The sequence below is a fragment of the Squalius cephalus genome (assembly GCF_949319135.1).
Source record: "Squalius cephalus genome assembly, chromosome: 18".
NCBI lineage: Eukaryota > Metazoa > Chordata > Actinopteri > Cypriniformes > Leuciscidae > Squalius > Squalius cephalus.
Window position 1 is genome coordinate 11,663,482 of NC_137139.1, and position 21,120 is coordinate 11,684,601.

General features: G+C 35.9%; 2 protein-coding genes across 7 annotated transcripts in view; both read left to right on the forward strand.

The window, feature by feature from the left end:
- The window catches only part of tead3a (TEA domain family member 3 a), a 38,639-nt gene extending 34,378 nt beyond the window's left edge, over nucleotides 1-4,261 (forward strand). For all 6 annotated transcript variants that reach the window (XM_079848591.1, XM_079848587.1, XM_079848588.1 and 3 more), the window contains one exon: nucleotides 1,112-4,261. In XM_079848591.1, the coding sequence (XP_079704717.1) occupies nucleotides 1,112-1,225 (114 nt within the window). In that variant the 3' untranslated portion in view covers nucleotides 1,226-4,261. The remainder of the gene's footprint in view (nucleotides 1-1,111) is intronic.
- Nucleotides 4,262-6,250: 1,989 nt separating this feature from the next.
- Nucleotides 6,251-19,664, forward strand: smpd2a (sphingomyelin phosphodiesterase 2a). Its single transcript, XM_079848593.1, has 12 exons — nucleotides 6,251-6,437; nucleotides 6,714-6,793; nucleotides 8,552-8,648; nucleotides 8,811-8,887; nucleotides 11,478-11,571; nucleotides 13,630-13,719; nucleotides 13,823-13,905; nucleotides 13,980-14,112; nucleotides 14,200-14,304; nucleotides 15,301-15,439; nucleotides 17,457-17,884; nucleotides 18,743-19,664. Exons 1-11 carry the CDS (start codon nucleotides 6,432-6,434, stop codon nucleotides 17,852-17,854), a joined length of 1,302 nt encoding a protein of 433 aa, XP_079704719.1. The 5' UTR covers nucleotides 6,251-6,431; the 3' UTR covers nucleotides 17,855-17,884; nucleotides 18,743-19,664.
- The last annotated feature ends 1,456 nt before the right edge of the window (nucleotides 19,665-21,120 follow it).

Here is a 21,120-nt window from a genome sequence, read left to right on the forward strand (position 1 = left end):
GGAATGACACGCTGTGTTCTGTTGCCATGCTTCTGGTTTGCCTGTGCGTCTTCCTTCAAACAATTCAAATCTGAGGACTTGTAATGCAGGCATTCTTTTATATGCTCAGGGGATCCATGTGACGTTGTCGAACTGCCGGCGGCCAGTAGATTTCACATGTGCTTCAGACACCGTCCCCATAGCATTAGCAACTGATGCACAGTCTAGTTCCCATCTTAGGGACCTTAACCCGAAGACGTTTGTTATCAGTATGATTTTTTTTTTTTTAAGAAATAGTTTTATTCAGCAAGGACACATTAAATTTAACCAACATGACAGTGAAGACTTTTACATTGTTAGAAAATACTTTTGTTTCAAACAGTTCTATTAAACTTTCTATTCATCAAAGAATCCCGAAAAGAAATATTTTTCACAGTTACCACAAATATTTTAAGCAGCACAACTGTTTTCAACATTGATAATAATAAGAAATGTTTCTTGATCATCAAATCATCATATCAGAATGATTTCTGGAGGATCATGTGACACTAAAGACTGGAGTAAATGATGCTGAAAATTCAGCTTTGCGTCACAGGAATAAATTACATTTTACAATATATTCAAATAGAAAACAGTTATTTTAAATTGTAATAATATTTCACAATATTGTTTTTACTGTATTTTTGATCACTTAAATGTATTTAAAAATCACATAGTAGTTTATTTGTAAGCTCAGTAGGCTACTTTCAAAACACAGCTATCAAAAAAGATTTCAGTTTTGCTACTGAACACCAGAAAAAAAAAAACGTTACATTCTTATCAATATTGAATCAATTATATTTTTTGTTTGTCTAATTTTTTTCTTACTTTCAAAATGAATTTTTTTTTTTTTTTTTACAATACACTTGCTACTTCAATTCAAATTTAAATTTAAATAAGGCACCGTATTTGACAGTGAGTTGTATGTGTACAGTATTGATTAAAAATATAAATCAGGAAAAAAAAAATGTATGGTTGTAATACAGTACAAATAAAAATGTACTTCCAAGCATATGTCATGCTTTCATTAAAGTTAGTGTTACTATATAGTCTTCTACTACAGTTTTCCCTAAAGTGTTTTTCTCCTCCCCAGGTTGTCACAAACAGAGACACACAAGAGACTTTGCTCTGCATTGCGTTTGTGTTTGAGGTGTCTACAAGTGACCACGGAGCACAGTATCACGTTTACAGACTCGTCAAGGACTGAATGACCGCTGTGCCCAAACACCTCCAGACGCTGGTCATCGAATACGTACGAACAAAAAGAGGAAAAGAAAATTAGACAAACCTGAAGCTCATAAACACAATCATGGACAAAACACAAACCAGGATCCTCTGCACTAGGTTGTGTTGTATATTTAGTCGTGTTCCTTAAAAGGAAAAGAAAATGTACTTTCAGGGATAATTCTATTTCTTCCTTTTTGCTTACCGTTTTGTGAGAGGAGAGGTTTTGGAAATCTGTGGTGGGTTAATTCTGATTATGACCCTTGTCATGTTTATGGTACTAGACTCTGAAGGCACAAAGATCTTTTTTAAAAGTGATCGTAAGCGAATTGGAAAGGAATGCTGGTTAATACAAGTCTTTCTCTAATCAGGAACTTTGTGATAGCATATGTTTGTTCTGACTGTCCTCTTTTCACAATCTTTGGTTTAGACACAGAAGCATGCTACCTCTGACCTTTGATCGGGGTTCAGATTGTGCTCAGAAGGATGAGAAAGTCTTGAAAATAGGAATTTTTTGTATCGGAAAAGACACTGAATGTTTGTTGTGATGGAAAGCGCAAGTTACATGAATGTTACACACTTTTGCAAGTTTTGCTCTCTATTTGGCTTGATTTTCTGTTTTGGAAAGTGCAAATGTGTGAGTTATTTCTACCTCCTGGTGTTACACGAAGTGCGTTTGGAGCATTTTTACTGCAGAGTTTTGGTTTAAAAATGGAAGCTTGTTTCTGCCATAGAATAAAAAATAAAAGGTAATTGCAACATTTTATCTCACAATTCTGAGATAAAGTCACAATTATGAGATAAAAACACAATTGTGAGGAAAAATTCAGAATTGAGGAAAATGTCTGAATTAAGCAACATATACTCAATATACTCAAAGTCAGAATTGTGATCTCACAATTGCGAGAAAAAAATGGAAAAGTCTGAATTGTGAGAAATACTCGAATTTGTGAGAAAGTCTTTTTTTCTAAAAGTCTGAATTGCAGCATGTAAATTGCTCGCAAGAAAAAAGTTAGAACTGTGATAAGAAAAAGTCTGAATTGTGAGATGTAGACTCGCTTTTACGAGAAAAAGTCAGAATTGTGAGATATAATCTCACATTTGTGAGAAAAAATGGAAAATTCAGAATTGTGAGATATAAACTCGCATTTGTGAGGAAAAAGTCTGAATTGCGGCATGTAAATTCACCATTGTGAGAGAAAAGTTAGAACTGTGATAACTCACAATTGCGAGGAAAAAGTCCGAATTACGATAACTTACAATTGCTAGAAGATATAGACTCGCTTTTGCGAGAAAAAGTCAGAATTGCGAGAATTTTTTTAAATTCTGAATTGTAAGATATAAACTCAATATCGTGAGAATTATTATTTTTTTGAATTGTGAGAAAAATTACTATTGTGAGAAAGTCAAAATTGTGAAAAAAACTCTCAATTGCCAGAAAAAAGACAAAATTGTGGAATTGAAACTTATGGAATTGGTAAAAGTTTGAATTGTGATAACTCGCTTTTGCGAGGAAAAAAAGTAGAAAAGTCTGAACTGTGAGATATAAACACAACCGTGAATTTTTTTTTTTAAATTGTGATTAAAAACTCACAATTGCGAGAAAAAAAAAAGTCAGAATTGTGAGATATAGACTCGCTTTTGCAAGGAAAAAGTCCGAATTATAAGATGTAACTCACAATTGCAAAGAAAAAGTCTTGAATTGCGGCATATAAACGTACAATTGCGAGAAAAAAAGTTAGGATCGCGAGAAAAGTCACAATTACTTTTTTTCCCTCCTGGTGGAAACAAGCTTCCAAATAAAGCCATTTTGCCATAATGATTATTGTGAAAGACAGTACATATGCATGGTTTTACTCCATTGCCCTCATTTTGAGTGCCTTATCACTTTTGTGTCTACCTTCGCCATACTGGCGAGTAAGCAGGAAAATTCAGTAGATCAGGTTACATAGTCCAAAGCAAAAGAGGGCAGATTCACTATTTTATAGCAAGACAAAACAAATCTCAGCATGTAACACTTGCTTTTAATTTCTCAGTGTTTTTAATATAAGAACTTTATGCTAATTACATCTTCGCCAAAGCAATTACACTTAACTAGGTGCTTGAGTATTTTCCTAACAAAAACATTGTATTTTAATGTAAAATTGTAACACATTTTTGAGTGTGGTAAGGCATGTCATTGGTCAACAGGGGATTTTGAACAGCACAAAGTGAAATTAACATTTAATTCCATATCAAAATGTGCAATAAGATCCGGGCTATTCCGATCCACGTGTTCTCAGGTTCTTTCAGTAATGTAGAAACACTCTACTAGGTTTGGAATGTTAGCATATACAGTATGAGGATTCAATACTCTTTTTATTGTTTATGATCCACACGTGGCATCCAGCTTGGTGTTGATTATTTTTTTTTATCGATTTTTATTTCGTTTTTTTTTTAAACCCGCAATCACCTTCAGTGGTTAGTACATATGATTTTAAAGACGAGCGCCTTGACACTGCGTCGGACGTAATCAGTGACAATAATCTGATTATTTATGGCATCATATTTTGGTACATTTGTATGCATTATGAAGAGCACATGTTGCATAAAAAGGACTGTTTATTTAGTTGTACATTGAAGACTAATCTGTAATATCTTAACCAAAGAATCGAATGTGAACAGCATCCCCCACAAAACCCAGTCTTGCCTTATTGTGTGCTTCATGTCTTCTATGACATTTTAAAAGAAAAAATCATGCTTCTGTGTGAGAGTGTGTATTTGTGCACTTGAGTGCATATCTGTGTGTTTGTGTGTGTGAGAGAAAAAAAAATAGAAATAATTTTGAAATTCTACAATGTATATTTTAAGAATGTTACAGGAAAGGTTTTTATGTCTATTCTTTTTTTCATCTTTATTTTTATTTGTTTTTTTTGCTTTGTTCCAATATAATTTTTGTTCTGGTTAATATTAAATAAGGGTTGTAACGTCTACAGTGTTTCATGTATTTGCCAATTAAAGTGACATTGGAGCCCTGGAAGCTAAAATCTCATCATTAAATCCAACAAAAAACACAATTTACACTATAGTGTAATGATACCATTAGGATAATCAATACTGGGCTACAGATGTGACATATATAATTACACGGTCACTTTTAACTGCGTGTATACATTGGGGAAAAAACATAACAAATGCTAACATCATTATTAACTGGTTCGATTCAAATAAAACTGGGTAAAAATTGCTCTTAAAGGTAACAATTGATGTTTTTTTACAGTGTACTTACTGGGGCATAATATGTATTTTGTGTACATTATTAATCTCAAATATCAACAGAATATATATATATATATATATATATATATATATATATATATATATATATATATATTAGTTTTTGATTTTATTATTAAATATTATTAACTCGTCTCTATCTCTAGGTCATGTCTTAAGACTTTTCAAGCTGGCAGTTATTAAGCCTCTCATTAAGAAACCACAACTAGACCCAAATTAATTAGCAAAGATAAATGTCAAATCTTCCATTTATGACTTAAATACTAAAAAGATGTGTCCGCTCTGTGCTCCTTCCTGTAAAAAAAAAAAAAAATTATATCTATGAAAATCTTTCAGTCTGAGTTCAGACCCCATCATAGCACAGAAACTGTGCTCGTTAAAATTACAAATGACTTACTTCTAGCTTCTGACCAAGTCTGCATAAAATACTCTTTTGTAGATCGACTACAAAATTACACTGGTATTCAGGGACAGTCATTTGAATACATTTGGTTTAGATTGTACATATCAAACCATTACCATTTTGTTTATTTAAATGGGGAAAAATCTAAGATAATGTCCATAATAATTATGGAGTGCCACAAGGATCTGTGTTAGGCCCTCTGCTATTTTCAATACATATGCTGCCATTTGTTAATATTATAAGAAAACATGGAATTAATATCCACTGCCAATGATACTCAGTTATATATTTCATCCAAACCAGATGAAATCTCTAAATTATCCAAGTTGACAGAGTCAACAATAGATATACAATGCTGGATGACCTGTCAGTTTCTTCTATTACGTTCAGATAAGACTGAGATTACTTATTGGACCAAAAACCTGTACACAGAATCTCTTAGAATTTGCATTTAGAAGGATGTCCTGTTACTTGATCCCCTACAGTTAAAGACCTGGGTGTTATATTAGACAGCAGCTTAACTTAGTCCTAACGAGACTACTGCGTTTTGACAAAGACTTTGAGTTAGATTATGGCTGACACTTCCAGTTTGGGCAAGTTCCACTTAAAAAGACTGAAACAAATCATTTAAAATCATAAGGTTGTGCTACAAATAGGCCCAATTCTTGTCCGTCAGTCAGTTTGACTGAATGAGCTGTACATTTTCCTTCATGTTCTCATGTTCAGACTTCAAGAGAATAAGGTAACGCTTGGTAATTCAGTGTGACGTTATAGATTTGTTCTCCTCAAATCCTCACGTCTCTTTCCAGGTTTTGTTTTCACACGGATGCTTTAAAATGTAATTGTCTCCTTTTTACTTCCAATTCTTATTAGCAGTGTTTACTGGAATGTTTCTAAAGCTGTTAAAATTATGGAAATCAATGAGATTATTATCACTTAATGTTAGCTAGTATACATAATACAGACATATAGGCCTATACAGTGATGCTTAACAAGTCCATGCGGAAATAATCAAGCTTTTGAGGTTATTCATGCTATTGTAGGCTACTAGTAATTTGTTAATGCTTTTTACACTTTTAAATGCACTTTTAATGTTATGGTGAAGAATGAGTAGAATAATGTAATTTCATTGTACCAATTTTTGTATTATTGCGTTCATAGAGCGAACCTTTCACTTCTTGTGTACAGTTTAACAAAAGTTACTCCCATAATTCGCGCAAAGCGTCATGTGGCGTAGGAAAAAGGTGAATAGCTGAGAAAATACGGGATTAAATGAGTTAACTACATTACCCACAAAGCACGCGGGTATTTATAGTATGTCATGCGCACGGGCTATGTTGTGCTGTGTAATGTTAGGTGATACACTAGATACAGTGGAGGTCATTTGACGGGACGATGATGATTATCGACCACTCAATGCGAGAATACGGTCACGCGCTCGGAAAGGGAGCTCGCGGCGAGCGCGAGGCGACTGTAGTGCGCGCGGAGCATCGATCTGAGTGGCAGTCCCATGCAGGTATTTACATGACTAAAGAGAGAGTAGCTTATAAAGTAAGCTTAACACCATTTTGGTGAAGCTATTGTAGGTGTATAACCCATTAGATAACATAGATCAATATAAAATACGATTGTAAATACTTTTAATAAATGAATAAACAGTAGGGTTTCAAATGTCACTGAGTTTGGCTGCTTTGTGGATTAGTTTAAGCTCCGCCCCCAGTGTGTGTGTGTGTGTGTGTGTGTGTGCAGTACACTGGGCTTTAAAGCGCACTCAAATGACTCTCGCTCCCAGGAGCCGGTGAAGCCTGAGCTGCGCGGAACCATGGCAACAGAGCGGCCCTCCAGACTGCGCGTGTTCTCTCTCAACTGCTGGTGAGCGACACGATGATGCTTCCGCGTCGAAATGACGCGCTTATATATATCCAAAAATATATATATTTATTTATTTATTTATTTATTCCTGTTCCTGCGCTGCTGAACAATGTTCACTTTTTTAAATGGGTCAGAAATGTAGCTCGCTGTGTTTATTTATTTATTATCTACTTCAAACCTGCGCTTTGCACTTAGACGTGTGCAACAAACTCATAAAATAGTATTCATAAGCAAATGCATGCATATTTAAATATTATTACGAATATTGAATGAGCAGGTCTGAAGTAGGTTGGATAATGTAGTAATTGTATTTGGTAACTGAGTATTTTCATATTTGAGATTTAACAAAATATAATTTTTTTTTGTCATAAGCCATATTTCATCAATCTGCATTCATGTGTATTTGGTGATGTTGGCCTACAAGTCGATTTAACTATAGGCAAGTAAATTGAAGTGTTCTGTATTTAATTTGAATAGAGTTTTTTGAAGGAGTTTGTTGCACGTTTTAAATGTGATGTACATTTATGTAATTAGCTTATATATATATATATATATATATATATATTTTTTTTTTTTTTTTTTTTTTTTTTTTTTTTCATTCATTCACAGTTGTTTCTGAGCTTTAGCAACATAATACAATCTCATTTTCTAATTCAAGCATTTTTCCAGGCCTTGAAATGTCACAGAAATTAATAAAATCTTAAAAAGTAATGGATACTTTTTTTTCGGTAACACTTGGCAATTAGTTTACATTAGTTATAAAACTTAACTAACATTAGCTAACAATGACATTTCTCACAGCATGTATTAATCTTTAGCGTTAGTTAATAAAAACAGTTCATTGTTAATCTTAGCTCAAAATAATATTAACAGATGCAATTCAATTCAACTTTATTTCCAGACTCAAGGTCCATTAAAAAGATACAACAAATACACAAAATTACATACAATACAAAACATTTAAAATAGACAATTAAGCCAATACTTTCTCATAGATGCGACATTTGCCTCACACTTTAATAATGTATTAGTAAATGTTAAAATGAACATAAACTAGGACTAAAATGCTGTATAATTATTTTTCATTGTTAGTTCATGTTAACTAATGTAGTTAAATAATGTTAACAAATGGAACCTTATTGAAAAGTGTTGACATTTTTATCTAGTTATGCTCAGCTTAAAAAAATTAGTTTATTGTTATAATCTGCTCTCTTATAAAAATCCTTAGAACACGTTGTAAGAGATTAGAAAATATTTGCATTGTACGCACTTATGAAAAACCTTTATTAAATATCTCTATTATTCTACCATGCTAGCTAGACCAATACATCTACTGATCTACTCATCTTTGAAACATATATATGTATATTGTTAGTGTGAAGGGTAAAGAAGCACATGAGCGGTCACATGACATAACGTGTGTGTGTGTGTGTGTGTGTGTGTGTGTGTGTGTGTGGGCCTCCCGCTCTGCTGATGCCAGCACCGTCAGCACCATGTTCCAGAACAACAGCCCAATCTTCACCAAAGGCGCATTAATGCAGATTGTTACTGTACAGCTGAGACAGAAAATGTGGTTTTCAGTACTTCCCCTGATTTAGATGACGCATCACTTTATTAAAGCGTGCATGAAGCTGTGACCTGATGAGGTCAGCTGTGTTTAGAGGATAATGACTGCATGTGTGTGCAGTTATGGAGGTTTTGTACTGTATGTGGGTTAGAGGTAGATCGCAAGACTGACTGTGGTTTGATGTTTTTCAGGGGAATCCGATTCCTCAGTCAACACTGCGCGCAGCGGTACGAGATGATCGGGGAATTACTGGAACGAGAGCAGCACGACATCGCCCTGTTACAGGAAGTGGGTATCACTGTACACTTTTAACATTCAGCCCAGTGCCCTCGTGGCTTTAGCACTTCATTTTGCACTAATTTCCCTGATGGTCAAATTACACCAGGTCCTAACATCCCACCAAAACTTCATTTTTTTTTACTAATCTAGGTTTCTTTGACATTGTTCTAGGTATGGAGTGAAAAAGATTTCCTTTTCCTGGAGGGAAAGCTGTCCTCCTCTCATCCTTATACTCACTATTTCAAGAGGTCAGTTCACCTCACTATGACATGGAGGGACTTTGAATGTTGCTTTGTACTTCAAAGCGATTGGGATTTTGAAAGAGAGACTTTGAAACCTTCTGATCAGCGATCAAGCGGCTCGACGCTCTTGCACATTCCAGAGTAATGCATAGAGAAAAAAAAAGATCCTGGTCAAAAGGCGGGGAAAAAAATACCCATATAAAGGGATAGTTCACCCCAAAAAAATAATAATTCTGTCATCATTTACTCACCCTCATGTCGTTTCAAGCCTGTATGAGTTTCTTTCCTCTGTGGAAACACAAGCCCATGATAGCATTCTGTCAGGAATAGACCAACATTTAAGTTTTTATTTGCTAAAAACAAACTAACAAATTTGGTGTGTAACATTTGGTTCCAAGACATACAAGAACCATTCTGCTTTCATTGTATGGAAAAGAGCAGGTTGGACATTCTTCAAAAGTTCTCTAGAAACAAGTAATAAAAACTCAGTGAGTGTTTTAGCGCAATTTTCTGACGTCATGGGATCACAACACTAAGAGATAGTAAATCTTTTTAAGGTTTTTTTTTTTTTTTTTTTTTTTTTTTTTGTGCGTTCCCGAGATTAGACCTTCCTTAACATAATGCCGAAAACCCGAAGTCTCTAGGTGGTCTGGTTGAGGAGGAGATAGAAGTGCAAGATTGGTGCGCACAGACAGAACAGAAATCATGAGTTAACAATCGCAATTTTGTCCGTAGGAAAATTGCGCTAAAAAGATAGTGCCACATGGTTTTGGAACAACATGAATAAGTAAAAAAATATATTGTTTTTGGGTGAACTGCCCATTTAAAGGTACAGTAAGTGATTTCTGAGAAACACTGTTGAAAATGGATCGGACCGAACAGCACAACACACTTGTAGCCAATCAGCAGTAGGGGGCGTGTCCACTCATGATGGGGGAGGAGGGAGAGTGAGCCAATCAGCAATAGCGGCGTGTTCACTCATGATGGGGGAGGAGAGAGAGTGAGCCAATCAGCAGTAGGGGGAGTGTTCACTCATGATGGGGGAGGAGAGAGAGTGAGCCAATCAGCAGTAGGGGGAGTGTTCACTCATGATGGGGGAGGAGAGAGAGTGAGCCAATCAGCAGTAGGGGGAGTGTTCACTCATGATGGGGGAGGAGAGAGAGTGAGCCAGTCAGCAGTAGGGGGAGTGTTCACTCATGATGGGGGAGGAGAGAGAGTGAGCCAGTCAGCAGTAGGGGGCGTGTCCACTCATGATGGGGGAGGAGAAAGAGTGAGCTAATCAGCAGTAGGGGGCGTTTCTACTCATGATGGGGGAGGAGAGAGAGTGAGCCAATCAGCAGTGGGGGGAGTGTTCACTCATGATGGGGGAGGAGAGAGAGTGAGCCAGTCAACAGTAGGGGGCGTGTCCACTCATGATGGGGGAGGAGAGAGAGTGAGCCAATCAGCAGTAGCGGGTGTGTCCACTCATGATGGGGGAGGAGAGAGAGTGAGCCAATCAGCAGTAGGGGGTGTGTCCACTCATGATGGGGGAGGAGAGAGAGTGAGCCAATCAGCAGTAGGGGGTGTGTCCACTCATGATGGGGGAGGAGAGAGAGTGAGCAAATCAGCAGTAGCGGGTGTGTCCACTCATGATGGGGGAGGAGAGAGAGTGAGCCAATCAGCAGTAGGGGGTGTGTCCACTCATGATGGGGGAGGAGAGAGAGTGAGCCAATCAGCAGCAGGGTAAGAAACGCTGTAGAAAGCGAGATGGCTGAGAGACATTACAAAAGAGAAAAACTCTTCAAAAAGAGGAATATCACTGGTTATGATCAGACAAGAACTTTATGACACAGTTTATGGTTAATATTAGAAAAAGCTTTCCAGCGCTAGAGACCTAAGCGGGAAGGCCTGAAAACGGACAGCGAGGTTGTGTTTTTTCTGCTCCATACGTGAGTAACATTGGTTTTGCTATGTTTCACAGCATCAAGATATGCTGTTATTATAATGTTAGCTATAGTTACAGGACAGTTTTGAGTGTCATTGTTTGTTTGGAGCTGGTGTACTGCTGGCAACTTACAATGAACTCTTGCTTGTATATATTCTTGTGTGCTGAATGTAATTTGTTTTCTTCCTTGTCGTTTGTTCGCCAACCTCGCTTCATTTTTCGTGAACCTTTATTTTGCTTCACTTCAGCTATGATAAAGTGAGTGGAGCAATGAAGGGAGGGCTGTGTTTGTTTGAGTTGATCTCAAATATCAGCAGAAATCAGAAATATCTTACTGTACCTTTAAGAAGTTTAAAGTCTTATAGATATCTGATTGAATATTCCATCATGAACTGAGTATCTTCAGTCGACCTTTATGTCTTATCCTTATCATTATGAGACAAGAAAAAAGCATTGATCTTATGACATGCAATCAATAAAGCTGAATTGGCAGAATTTGTAATCATTTAACTTATCTAGGAAGCAGCACTACTGCAGTTCCTACTAATACTCAAAAATGAGTGCAGCTGCCTGCTTGCTGGTGTATACACAGCTGAATGTGTGTTTTCATAGACGAGAGATACCTAAAGGAAACTGTTATTTTGTATCTGATACGCTGTGTTGTGTTTCCAGTGGAGTCATTGGCAGTGGTCTTGCTGTCTTCTCCAAACACAGAATCCAGGACGCTCTTCTCTACCAGTACTCTCTCAATGGCTACCCATATATGGTAAGTTATTTCAGGATACTACTGTTGCTATATATACTGCCATCAGACATTTTTGCGAAATGATGCAAACTATAATTGACTTTTTGTCCTAGGTACTGATTTATAAAATACTGAAGCTGAATAATACTGAATAATTTCATTATTATCTCATTGTGCTTTATAATATTTTTTCAAGTTCTCTCATATAACTCTGCATTCTCTTTCTTCTCACATAAAAAAACAGTATAAAAAAAAAACTGTACTTGCAGAAAATTGTATATGGTAACATTTTATTTTACAGTGTCCTTGTTACATAGGTTACATGTACTTACCATAGCAATAACAGTAAATTATGCATAATTACATGCAACTAACCTTTAACCAAATCCTAATCTACCCTATAGTAAGTACATGTTGTTGATTAATATTACTCGGTACATAAATATGTAATTACATTGTAAAATGACACCTTATGCATGAAATTGTGAGTTATTTTGAATTGAAGTTGAAAGAATGTGAGGAATGTGCTTAAATTACTATTTAATTATTATTTATTGATCAAATCTAGTAATTTAAAAAATAAAATAAAAATCTCCCAAAAAATTGCATTAAAAAATAGAAAAATATTAAATAAAATAAGCTTTCTGGACAAAAAAAAAAAAAAAAAAAAAAAAAAAAGTATAATTTTAGGGCTTCGGGTCATTTTGACCCGTGAGGGAAAGATGTGTTACAAAGTGCGAGGGAAGTGTAACCTTTAATATTAATGAAATAAAAGGCAAGTACATTTTTATGATTGTTTCTTAACACACTTAAGTACACTTTTAAAAATTTAACTTTGTAATAATGTCAAATTAAAAGGTTTGGTAACATTTTATTTTACAGTGTCCTTGTTACACATGGTACATTTATTTACTGTAGTAATAACCATAAATTATGCATAATTACATGCAACTAACCCTCAACCAAACCCTAATCCTTACCCTATAGTAAGTACATGTAGTTAATTATTATTACACAGTACTTAAATATATAATTACACTGTAACATGGACACCTTAAAATAAAGTGTAGCCAAAGTTTTACTTTAAAGTACATTTAAAATCATTATGTTTTAATAGTCTTCTGTCGTGCTTTAAATAAGTACACTTATTTTAATGTGTTTACTAACATACTAAAGCAGATGTTAAGTACTTGATTATAATTTTAACTGTATTGTGTTATTCATTATTACATTTAAAGTTAATATATTTTAAATGTACTAAATTACATTTACTCATTACAAATGTTACAAATTTAAATGCATGACATACAAGTTACAATAGAAATTAAGTTAATCATAATTAGTTTACCATAAATCCTTGTCAGTGCATTCAGCAGTAACTTTAACCATAATTTTCAAAGAAAATAGAAGTTATTATGAAATTACATATAAATATGTGCTTATGGGTCAAAAAAGCACTCTCAAGTTTAATATTATTTTCATGTCATTGAAATTAACACACAGTTAAGTATCCGAAAACATTACATTCAGTTTGCACTTTAAAGTATAGACCTTATGTAGCCCCGCCCCTTTTCAGCGCCGCACTCGTTGTCTTTTGACTTCCGGTCTGTATTTTCACAGCGATTTTGCGTGTTTATTAATGAACGGCTCTTTTTAAAATCTTCCCGGTCGACTGACATTTGTTAAGTCATCTGCTTTAAACATTACAGTCCTCATGATAACTTTCATTAACTTTACATTAAGTAAATCCACTTCAAAAGCTAATTACTCCTGGACAGCAGCGCCATAGAAATATACTTTTTCTATATGACTGCAAAAACGGAAGTTAAAAGACAATATTCTAAAGATGGCGGCGCCCTCATTTCTCTGGCGCATAAGATCTGTATTATTTCTGTAATAAACACTCTTTTTGAAAGTGTGCTTTTTCACAAGGAACATAATGTGACTAGATTTGGTAGATGAATCTGATATGTGTTTTGTTTCTTTATACTGATGGTACAATTAATCTAACAACTTTCTAGCTTGAAGAATTACATGATCGTATATATATATGTGTGTGTGTGTGTGTGTTCATCTCAGGTGCGTCATGGCGACTGGTTTGGAGGCAAAGCAGTTGGACTGGTCATTGTTGACGTTTTTGGGTTAAAGGCTCACGTCTATGTTACTCATGTAAGTCACAGTCTCTAAAGTCTGATCTGGCTTTGTGTTGTCCATGCTCAGTCGCGTAACTGGAGACGATGCACCTTTAGTAATGACACTGCTTTGCTCTCAGTTGCATGCGGAGTACTCCAGGGCTCAAGATGAATACCTGCCCCACAGAATAGTGCAGTCCTGGGAACTACTGCAGTTTGTGCGGTAAGAGAAAGTGCGTTTTCTAGAGAAAAGAGGTCACATTCCTTCAGGAAACTCATATCGTATGGCTTCTTTAGCCACACGTCCTGTGGAGCAGACCTGGTGATCCTGGGAGGGGATCTGAACATGCATCCTCAGGACCTTGGGAACCGTCTCCTTAGATCCCACACTGGCCTCAGAGACTGCTATACTGAGACAGACATGTTTGATGTGAGCGCACTTCCTTTCACATGTGTATTCAGTTTGTGTGTGTGTCCTGCTTTTCTCTGAAGCATCCCTTTCTGTTGCTCTCGGCAGGGCTGTGAAGACGGACACACGCTGATAGCAGACAATCACTTCACAAAGAAGCAGGATCTCATTCCTTTTGAGAAGGGCATCAGGATTGACTACATTCTCATCAAGGTAAATTCATCTCAAACGATAATCTTATAATATTATATATTATGAATTAACTTCCCCACCAGCTTACCAGTTACCAGCCACCACCAGAAATGTTGATCATTTTGATAAAAATGATATATATATATCAAAAGAAACAACAGACCCTCTGCTTTTGGGGTAAAAAAAAAAAAAATATTAAAGCTTAATGCATTCTTTTTTTTTTATCAGCACTTGAATATATATAAATTACTTAGATTTTTTTTAAAGAAATGAATGAGATTCAGCAAGGATGCATTAAATTGATCAAAAGTGACAGTGAAGACATTTATAATGTTGCAAAAGATTTCTATTTCAAATAAATGCTCTTCTTTTAAATATTTTATTTATTAAAGAATCCTGAAATAAAATGTAACATGGTTTCCACAAAAACATGAAGTAGCACAACTGTTTTAAACATTAATAATAATAATAATAATAAATGTTTCTTTAGCATAAAATCTGCATATCAGAATGATTTCTGAAGGATCATGTGACACTGAAGACTGGAGTAATGATGCTGAAAATTCAGCTTTGATCACATTTTAAATTACATTTTAAAATATATTACAATTCAATTCACATTTATTTGTATAGCGCTTTTCACAATACACATCGTTTCAAAGCAGCTTTACAGAAAATGAATGAGTCCACATTACAATTTAGAGTGTTGATTCAGAGTTTGTGATAGATACAATAGAAACAGTTATTTTAATGTGTAATACTAATAATATTTCAAAATATTACTGTTTTTACTGTATTTTTGATTAAATAAATTTCAAAAGCATAAAAAAAATTTACCAACCACAATTTTGAAAGTTTAATGTATAAAATATAATATATTTTATATATATAAATCTGTCATTATTTACTCAAACCTTTTTCTTTTTGCTTTTTACAAAATAGGAGATGTTATATAAAGTATTGATGCTTGCTCTTTCCTATAACATATTTAACATTAGTCTTCTTCTTCTTGTGAAGGGCTCCCATAGAGTGAACATGAAATGTGAGTCCCTGTCCACTACCAAGGGTTCAGTGGCTGATAAACCCTTCCCGTACTCTGACCACGAGGCCCTGACCGCTGACCTGGCCCTGCTGCGGTCACAGGACAGCAGGAACGGTGAGTACAGAACCTCGCGAGGGATCGTTTCAGCACACCTTATATGCACACCTCTAACTCTCATGACGAGATGGTGTGATATTGTACAGCTTGAATCATAGGAGAACATGCGACTTCTATAGTTTTCTTTCCCCAATTATAATCACAGTGTGTTTAGGGGTGGATGATTACTTTTACACTGGAGTCATTCAGTAATAACAGTAATATTGTGAAATATTATTATCATTCAAAATAACTGTTTTATAGTTTAATATATTGTAAAATGTAATTTATTCCTGTGATCAAAGCTGAATTTTCAGCATCATTACTTCGGTCTTCAGTGTCACATCAGAAATCATTCTGATATTATGATTTGATGCTCAAGAAACTTTTATTATTATTATCAATGTTGTAAACAATCGTGCTGCTTCATGTTTTTGTGGAAACATATATTTTTGTGGATTCTTTGATGAATAGAAAGTTCAAAAGAACAATTTGAAATAGAAATCTTTGATAACATTATAAATGTATTTACTGTCACTTTTGATCAATTTAATGCATCCTTCCCGAATAAAATCATTATTTAAAACAAACAAACAACAACAACAAAAACATTTAATGTCCCCAAACTTTTGAACAGTAGTGTACTTTTAGGTTGGACATGTCATTTCTTATGATTTTACCATCTCACAAATGAGTATGGCTTCTCATGAGACCCGATTGACATCAGCAATGGCATTTTGGTATTATTTTTCCTTATGTTTAGGCGTGATGTGTTGAGGAAGTAAATATGGAAGCAGGGACAAAATGCCAATATATTTGTCATTACAGTAGCTACAATATGAATTTCATAACATTTGTGTGATTCTTCTGCACATCTTTCGGTCAAATACCATGTGATGGAAGACCTATATGACATTTTGAAGACAATTTACAATAAAATGACTTTCTTTTAATAGTTTACACTAACTTTTCTTCGTCAAATAACAAACAAGATTTCAGAGAGTCCTACAAAAAAGTGTTCCCAAAGCAGCATTCTGGTGGTGCACAGAGACATGCTGGTGACATTTACTCTGTGACAAAATTTGCATTTATATAAGGTACTGTAGATGGAGGTATTTTGTGTCAGCTGACAAAAAGGAATGTGAAAAAACTGGAATACAGGACTACCTACAGAATAGTGGATATGTGATTGTTATGAGAGTTATGGTATGTTGGTTTCACTGTTTTGAGGAGTGTTTGTGATGTATCACAGCAACCCATCTTTCCAATATACATAGTTGAATTATTGTGCATAATGAGGGCAGTTTAAAGGGTTAGTTCACCCAAAAAATGAAACTTATCCCATAATTTACTGCTCTTCCAAGCTTTACAATGAGAGTTTTTGAAGCCCAAAAAAGTGCATCCCTCCATCATAAAAGTAATCCATACGGCTCCATTGGGTTAATGAAGGCCTTCTGAAGTAAAGCCATGCGTTTTTGTAAGAAAAATATCCATATTTATAACTTTATAAACTATAATCACTGACGAGTCTAGTTCTGGCGTCGGGTCAAAGGTCATTCTTCTGCCGGAACTAGACTCGCATTGAAAACCCCTAAGAGACTTCTTTTAGAAACTAAACCAACCCCAAACTTTTGATGGGCAACCATATTGAAACATACAGTGAAACCATGATATTGTAATTTCAATAAAAGTGAATTCTATGTAGAATAGACCTTATTCAGAGCAGCATCATGACAGGAATGAAAGTGAGCCTGTCAGGAATAGACTTACTCTGTTTTAAATGGCATCCGCTGTGTAAAGCTCCTTGATCACTTTGGAGTTTTTTTTTTTTGTCTACTGAAATTTCTCGGAAAGATATTTTTTACAGTGTTTCGTCAGCAGAACAATCCCACAACACATTAAATAACAGTGCAACCCACTGAAGAGATGTACCGTACGTCTATCTCTCACAGCCTCTCTTTCATTCCCGTTGAAAATCAAAGATGGCGCTGCAGTGAATAAGGTCTATTGAATGTTTTTATTGTGTATCCTCCAGCACTTCCTGTATCAGAGCGTATGGAGGTGGTCTCAGAGGCGCGTGCGGTGGTGAAGGAAGGCCTGTGTCTAACAGAAGCCCTGCGGGACAAAGCCTTGCATCTGATGTGCGGTGCTCTCCTGCTCCTGCTGCTGGTCTTCCTGCCCTGCCTGTGCCACTTCTCCTTCACCACCACGGGGTTTCTGGGAGCCGTGTGCACTGGCGCACTCCTCTCTGGAGCTCTGCTCTACCTGCTCTTCACCACACACATCAAAGTCCTGAAAGAGACTGAAGACCAGATGCTGCTGACCTCAAACGAGCTCCACACTAAACTCACAGGTTGTAGAGCGTCTGGATCTTCATCTTCCGATGGCTCTCCAGAGCTCCAGCCGTCGGGTTCCTTTAAACGGGAGGAATAAGGTTGACCACTAAGGCCTTGTTTACACCTGGTGTTAAGATGCGTTTTGGTGCATCGGATCACAAGTAGATGAGGGAGACATTCCCATTTACACCTGGTGTTTTAATCCGTCTCCTTTGTCCACTTTCAACCACTTCTGTCCTGATTTCTTCGAGGGGAGGGTCTGTGGGTGGGGAAATGTATGTTTTTTTTCAGATCTTTCGATCTAACGCACAAAATAAACTCACGCAATTTAAATTTAAATTAAATTCAATTTAAATTTGAACACGCAGAGAGACAATGGGAAAACATACGGAGAGCATCAGCTTTAGTTTCTGCTCTGACAGCCGCAAGAGCAGCCGAACGTTGTGTGTTAGAAATCAGGAATGGTGAGAGAACATTGTGCTTGGTATGTTTTTCATCTTCCAACCAAACTTGGGTCTCCAGCCGACAAAGTTTAAATCCCGTCTGGCTAGTGTGCTTCCTACCCGATCTCACGGCAATTCGTACGAATTTTATGAGGTGGCTAATTCGTATGAATTTGTACAAATGACCTACACCTGACCCCGCCCCTAAACCTATCCGTCACTGGGATTTAGACAAATCGTACGAATTCGTACAATGTACGAATTAGCCACCTTTTACTCACTTGTACGACGTACGAATTAGCCACCGTTTACTGACTCGTACGAATTGGTTGTGAGATAGCGTTGAGCGCTTCCCATAATGTTTACGCATTAGGTCAGTATGTGGAGAGAAGACGGTCTTTTGTGGCTGTTTGAACACATTCGACCACATGAGCGTTTACACTATGAAAGCAATCCGGTCGAATGTGTTTTCAACTACCTCTGGAAGTGGTGGAAAGTGGACAAGCTCAAAGCGTTTTAGACTCGTTCACACCTGTATTTAGCGTCGTCCACTTGTGATCCGATCTACCAAAACGCATCTTAATACCAGGTGCAAACAGGGTCTGAGTGCTGGTCCGGGATCAGGTTACTGTACCTCAGTGTTACATAATAGCTATTAGGATATAACTTGAAGAGCTGACCCGAGATCAGTGCTCTGAGGCTATACCTACCTCAACTCAGTCAATGGAGGCGTTAATTGTTACGGAGCTGCTGCTGTTTTGCATTTCGACAACTCAAAATCTGGAAGGCTTGAATGGAAAGCCCTGTTCGTTTTCACGAGGGCGAGTTATTCAGTTCTGTACTTGTCACTGCTTGTAAAGACACTGCTTACTGATATTTTAATGTAACTCGAAAGAGACGATTTTTTTAACGGTTTGTTGTTAAAGTATTACTAGCGCCACATTTTAGGCAATTATGGACACTGTTTGAATGTCATTTCATCATAATCATGAATAAATAAATCACTATTCTAAAGCATTTTCATATTTACTGTAGGGTCTTTTAAATAATTATCTTTCTTTCCACAAGATAGTGCTGTTGCTCTTGTGTGTAATAAGTTGAACACAAATGGGCCAACTTGAGCAGACAACTTCTTCTTAACCCTAAATTCTAAAACAAATATTAAGCCATTGTTATGACATTGAATTCGGGTAGCACTTTATTTTATAGTCCTGTTTCGCATGAACATACTATGTACTTATTATAGTAATTTCAATAACTGGTTAAGAACTAGGTATTAACCCTGAACCTACACCTAAACCTTATCTTAACCCATGTAGTTACATTATATTACCAGTAATTTCTTAGGTAAATACACTGTAAGTGCACGTACTGTAAAAGAAAGTGACACCGAAATGTGTATAATGAAGTGAATATATCTCTGGTTTGTGGAACTAAAGAGTAAACAATACCAATTAAGTTTCTAATTTGGTTTCTGTTTGCTGTGGTTAACAAGCTATTTTTATTTTTAGCTTTCATTTGGTTCCAGTGGAAGTCTAAACTGGTTCCAGTGAAGATACAAACAGCAGCAACTTTTCCTTTCAATAAATTTGAAGGTAGTAAAAAGATAATGTGTTTTTTACTTAATAGTGGGTAGTTGACAAATAACATATTTGGGTTAATAAATTTATACAATGTTATTTACATTATATATTAATTATTAAATTATATAATATATATTACATTATCTAGACAAACTGTCTCATTTAACATTCTGTCTCATTTAATAGGAGGTCGTAAATCCACATGCAAGATAATTATACACAAAAAGAACATTGATATTGTTTTAGCACTATAGCTTATCATACTGCAGGCCACAGTAATATTTTAACTAGCTAGCCTATACAGACTTCAAAAGCAACTGGCTAAAGATTGTGGCTTAGTAGGTCTTTACCATATTTAATGAGCAGTTTGGGAAACCATTGCCATAAGTAATATTAAAAAGCAAATTAACGTCTTAACCCTTTTGTTAACAGCATGAGAAAGTAGTATTTTCGGGTGTGGCTGTAAAAGAAGGGATAATTATAATATGGAGTTTCAACGCTTTTAAAGTTTCTGTGTGTGAGTCACGGAAGGTTAAGCACTGGAGCGTGTGCAGGACAGTTATATCGTGTTGTTCTTCTGAGGGAATGTTTGGACTCTTATTTGAAATCTGTCACTTAGGTGTGAAGACAGATTGAGCACTAAAAGATCTCTCATCATCCACACTGGAGCACGAGAACATTGCACAATCCAATAACCACATGTCACTTTCTAATGAACACAACACAAGTCTTTCCATAGAAATAGCTGAGTAACAATTCTGAGACACAGAGATACAGGTGTTGTGCCGAATTTCGACCCCCTGCCAAATTATTACCCTCCTTGTTGAAGTCAGTACCTGATTGCCTAATCCTAACCCCACCCCTAATCCTAACCCCTCCCCCACCACAATTATTCCTAAACCTATACCAATGCTAGGGGGATAATAATTTGGCGGGGGTCGAAATTCAGCACAACACCGGGATCATCGCGCTGTGTGAAAGAGGCTATAGACTATCAGATATTGAGGAGGAAACTTCTAGATATTACTCTAAAACCAGGCATATGCAAACTTTTTGAACATGATGTTTAGTGTAGCTACTTTCAGTTATTTATTTGCTTGTGAAATACAGGCATACTGTATGTAAATGTTAAGTAAAGCTTTATTGGCACAGAACAGAACTAGAGGTTTTTGGTTAAAAAACTAAAAAATAAAATTATATTGCAATGATTGCGTTCTCTTGCAAAAGGCTTGCGCTCCCCTAAGAAGATAGATAGAGACAGTCAAACCAAAATGTATTCAGACACCTTCAACATTTCTCACATTATCACAGTTTATTCGCTATATAGTTTAGAAAAT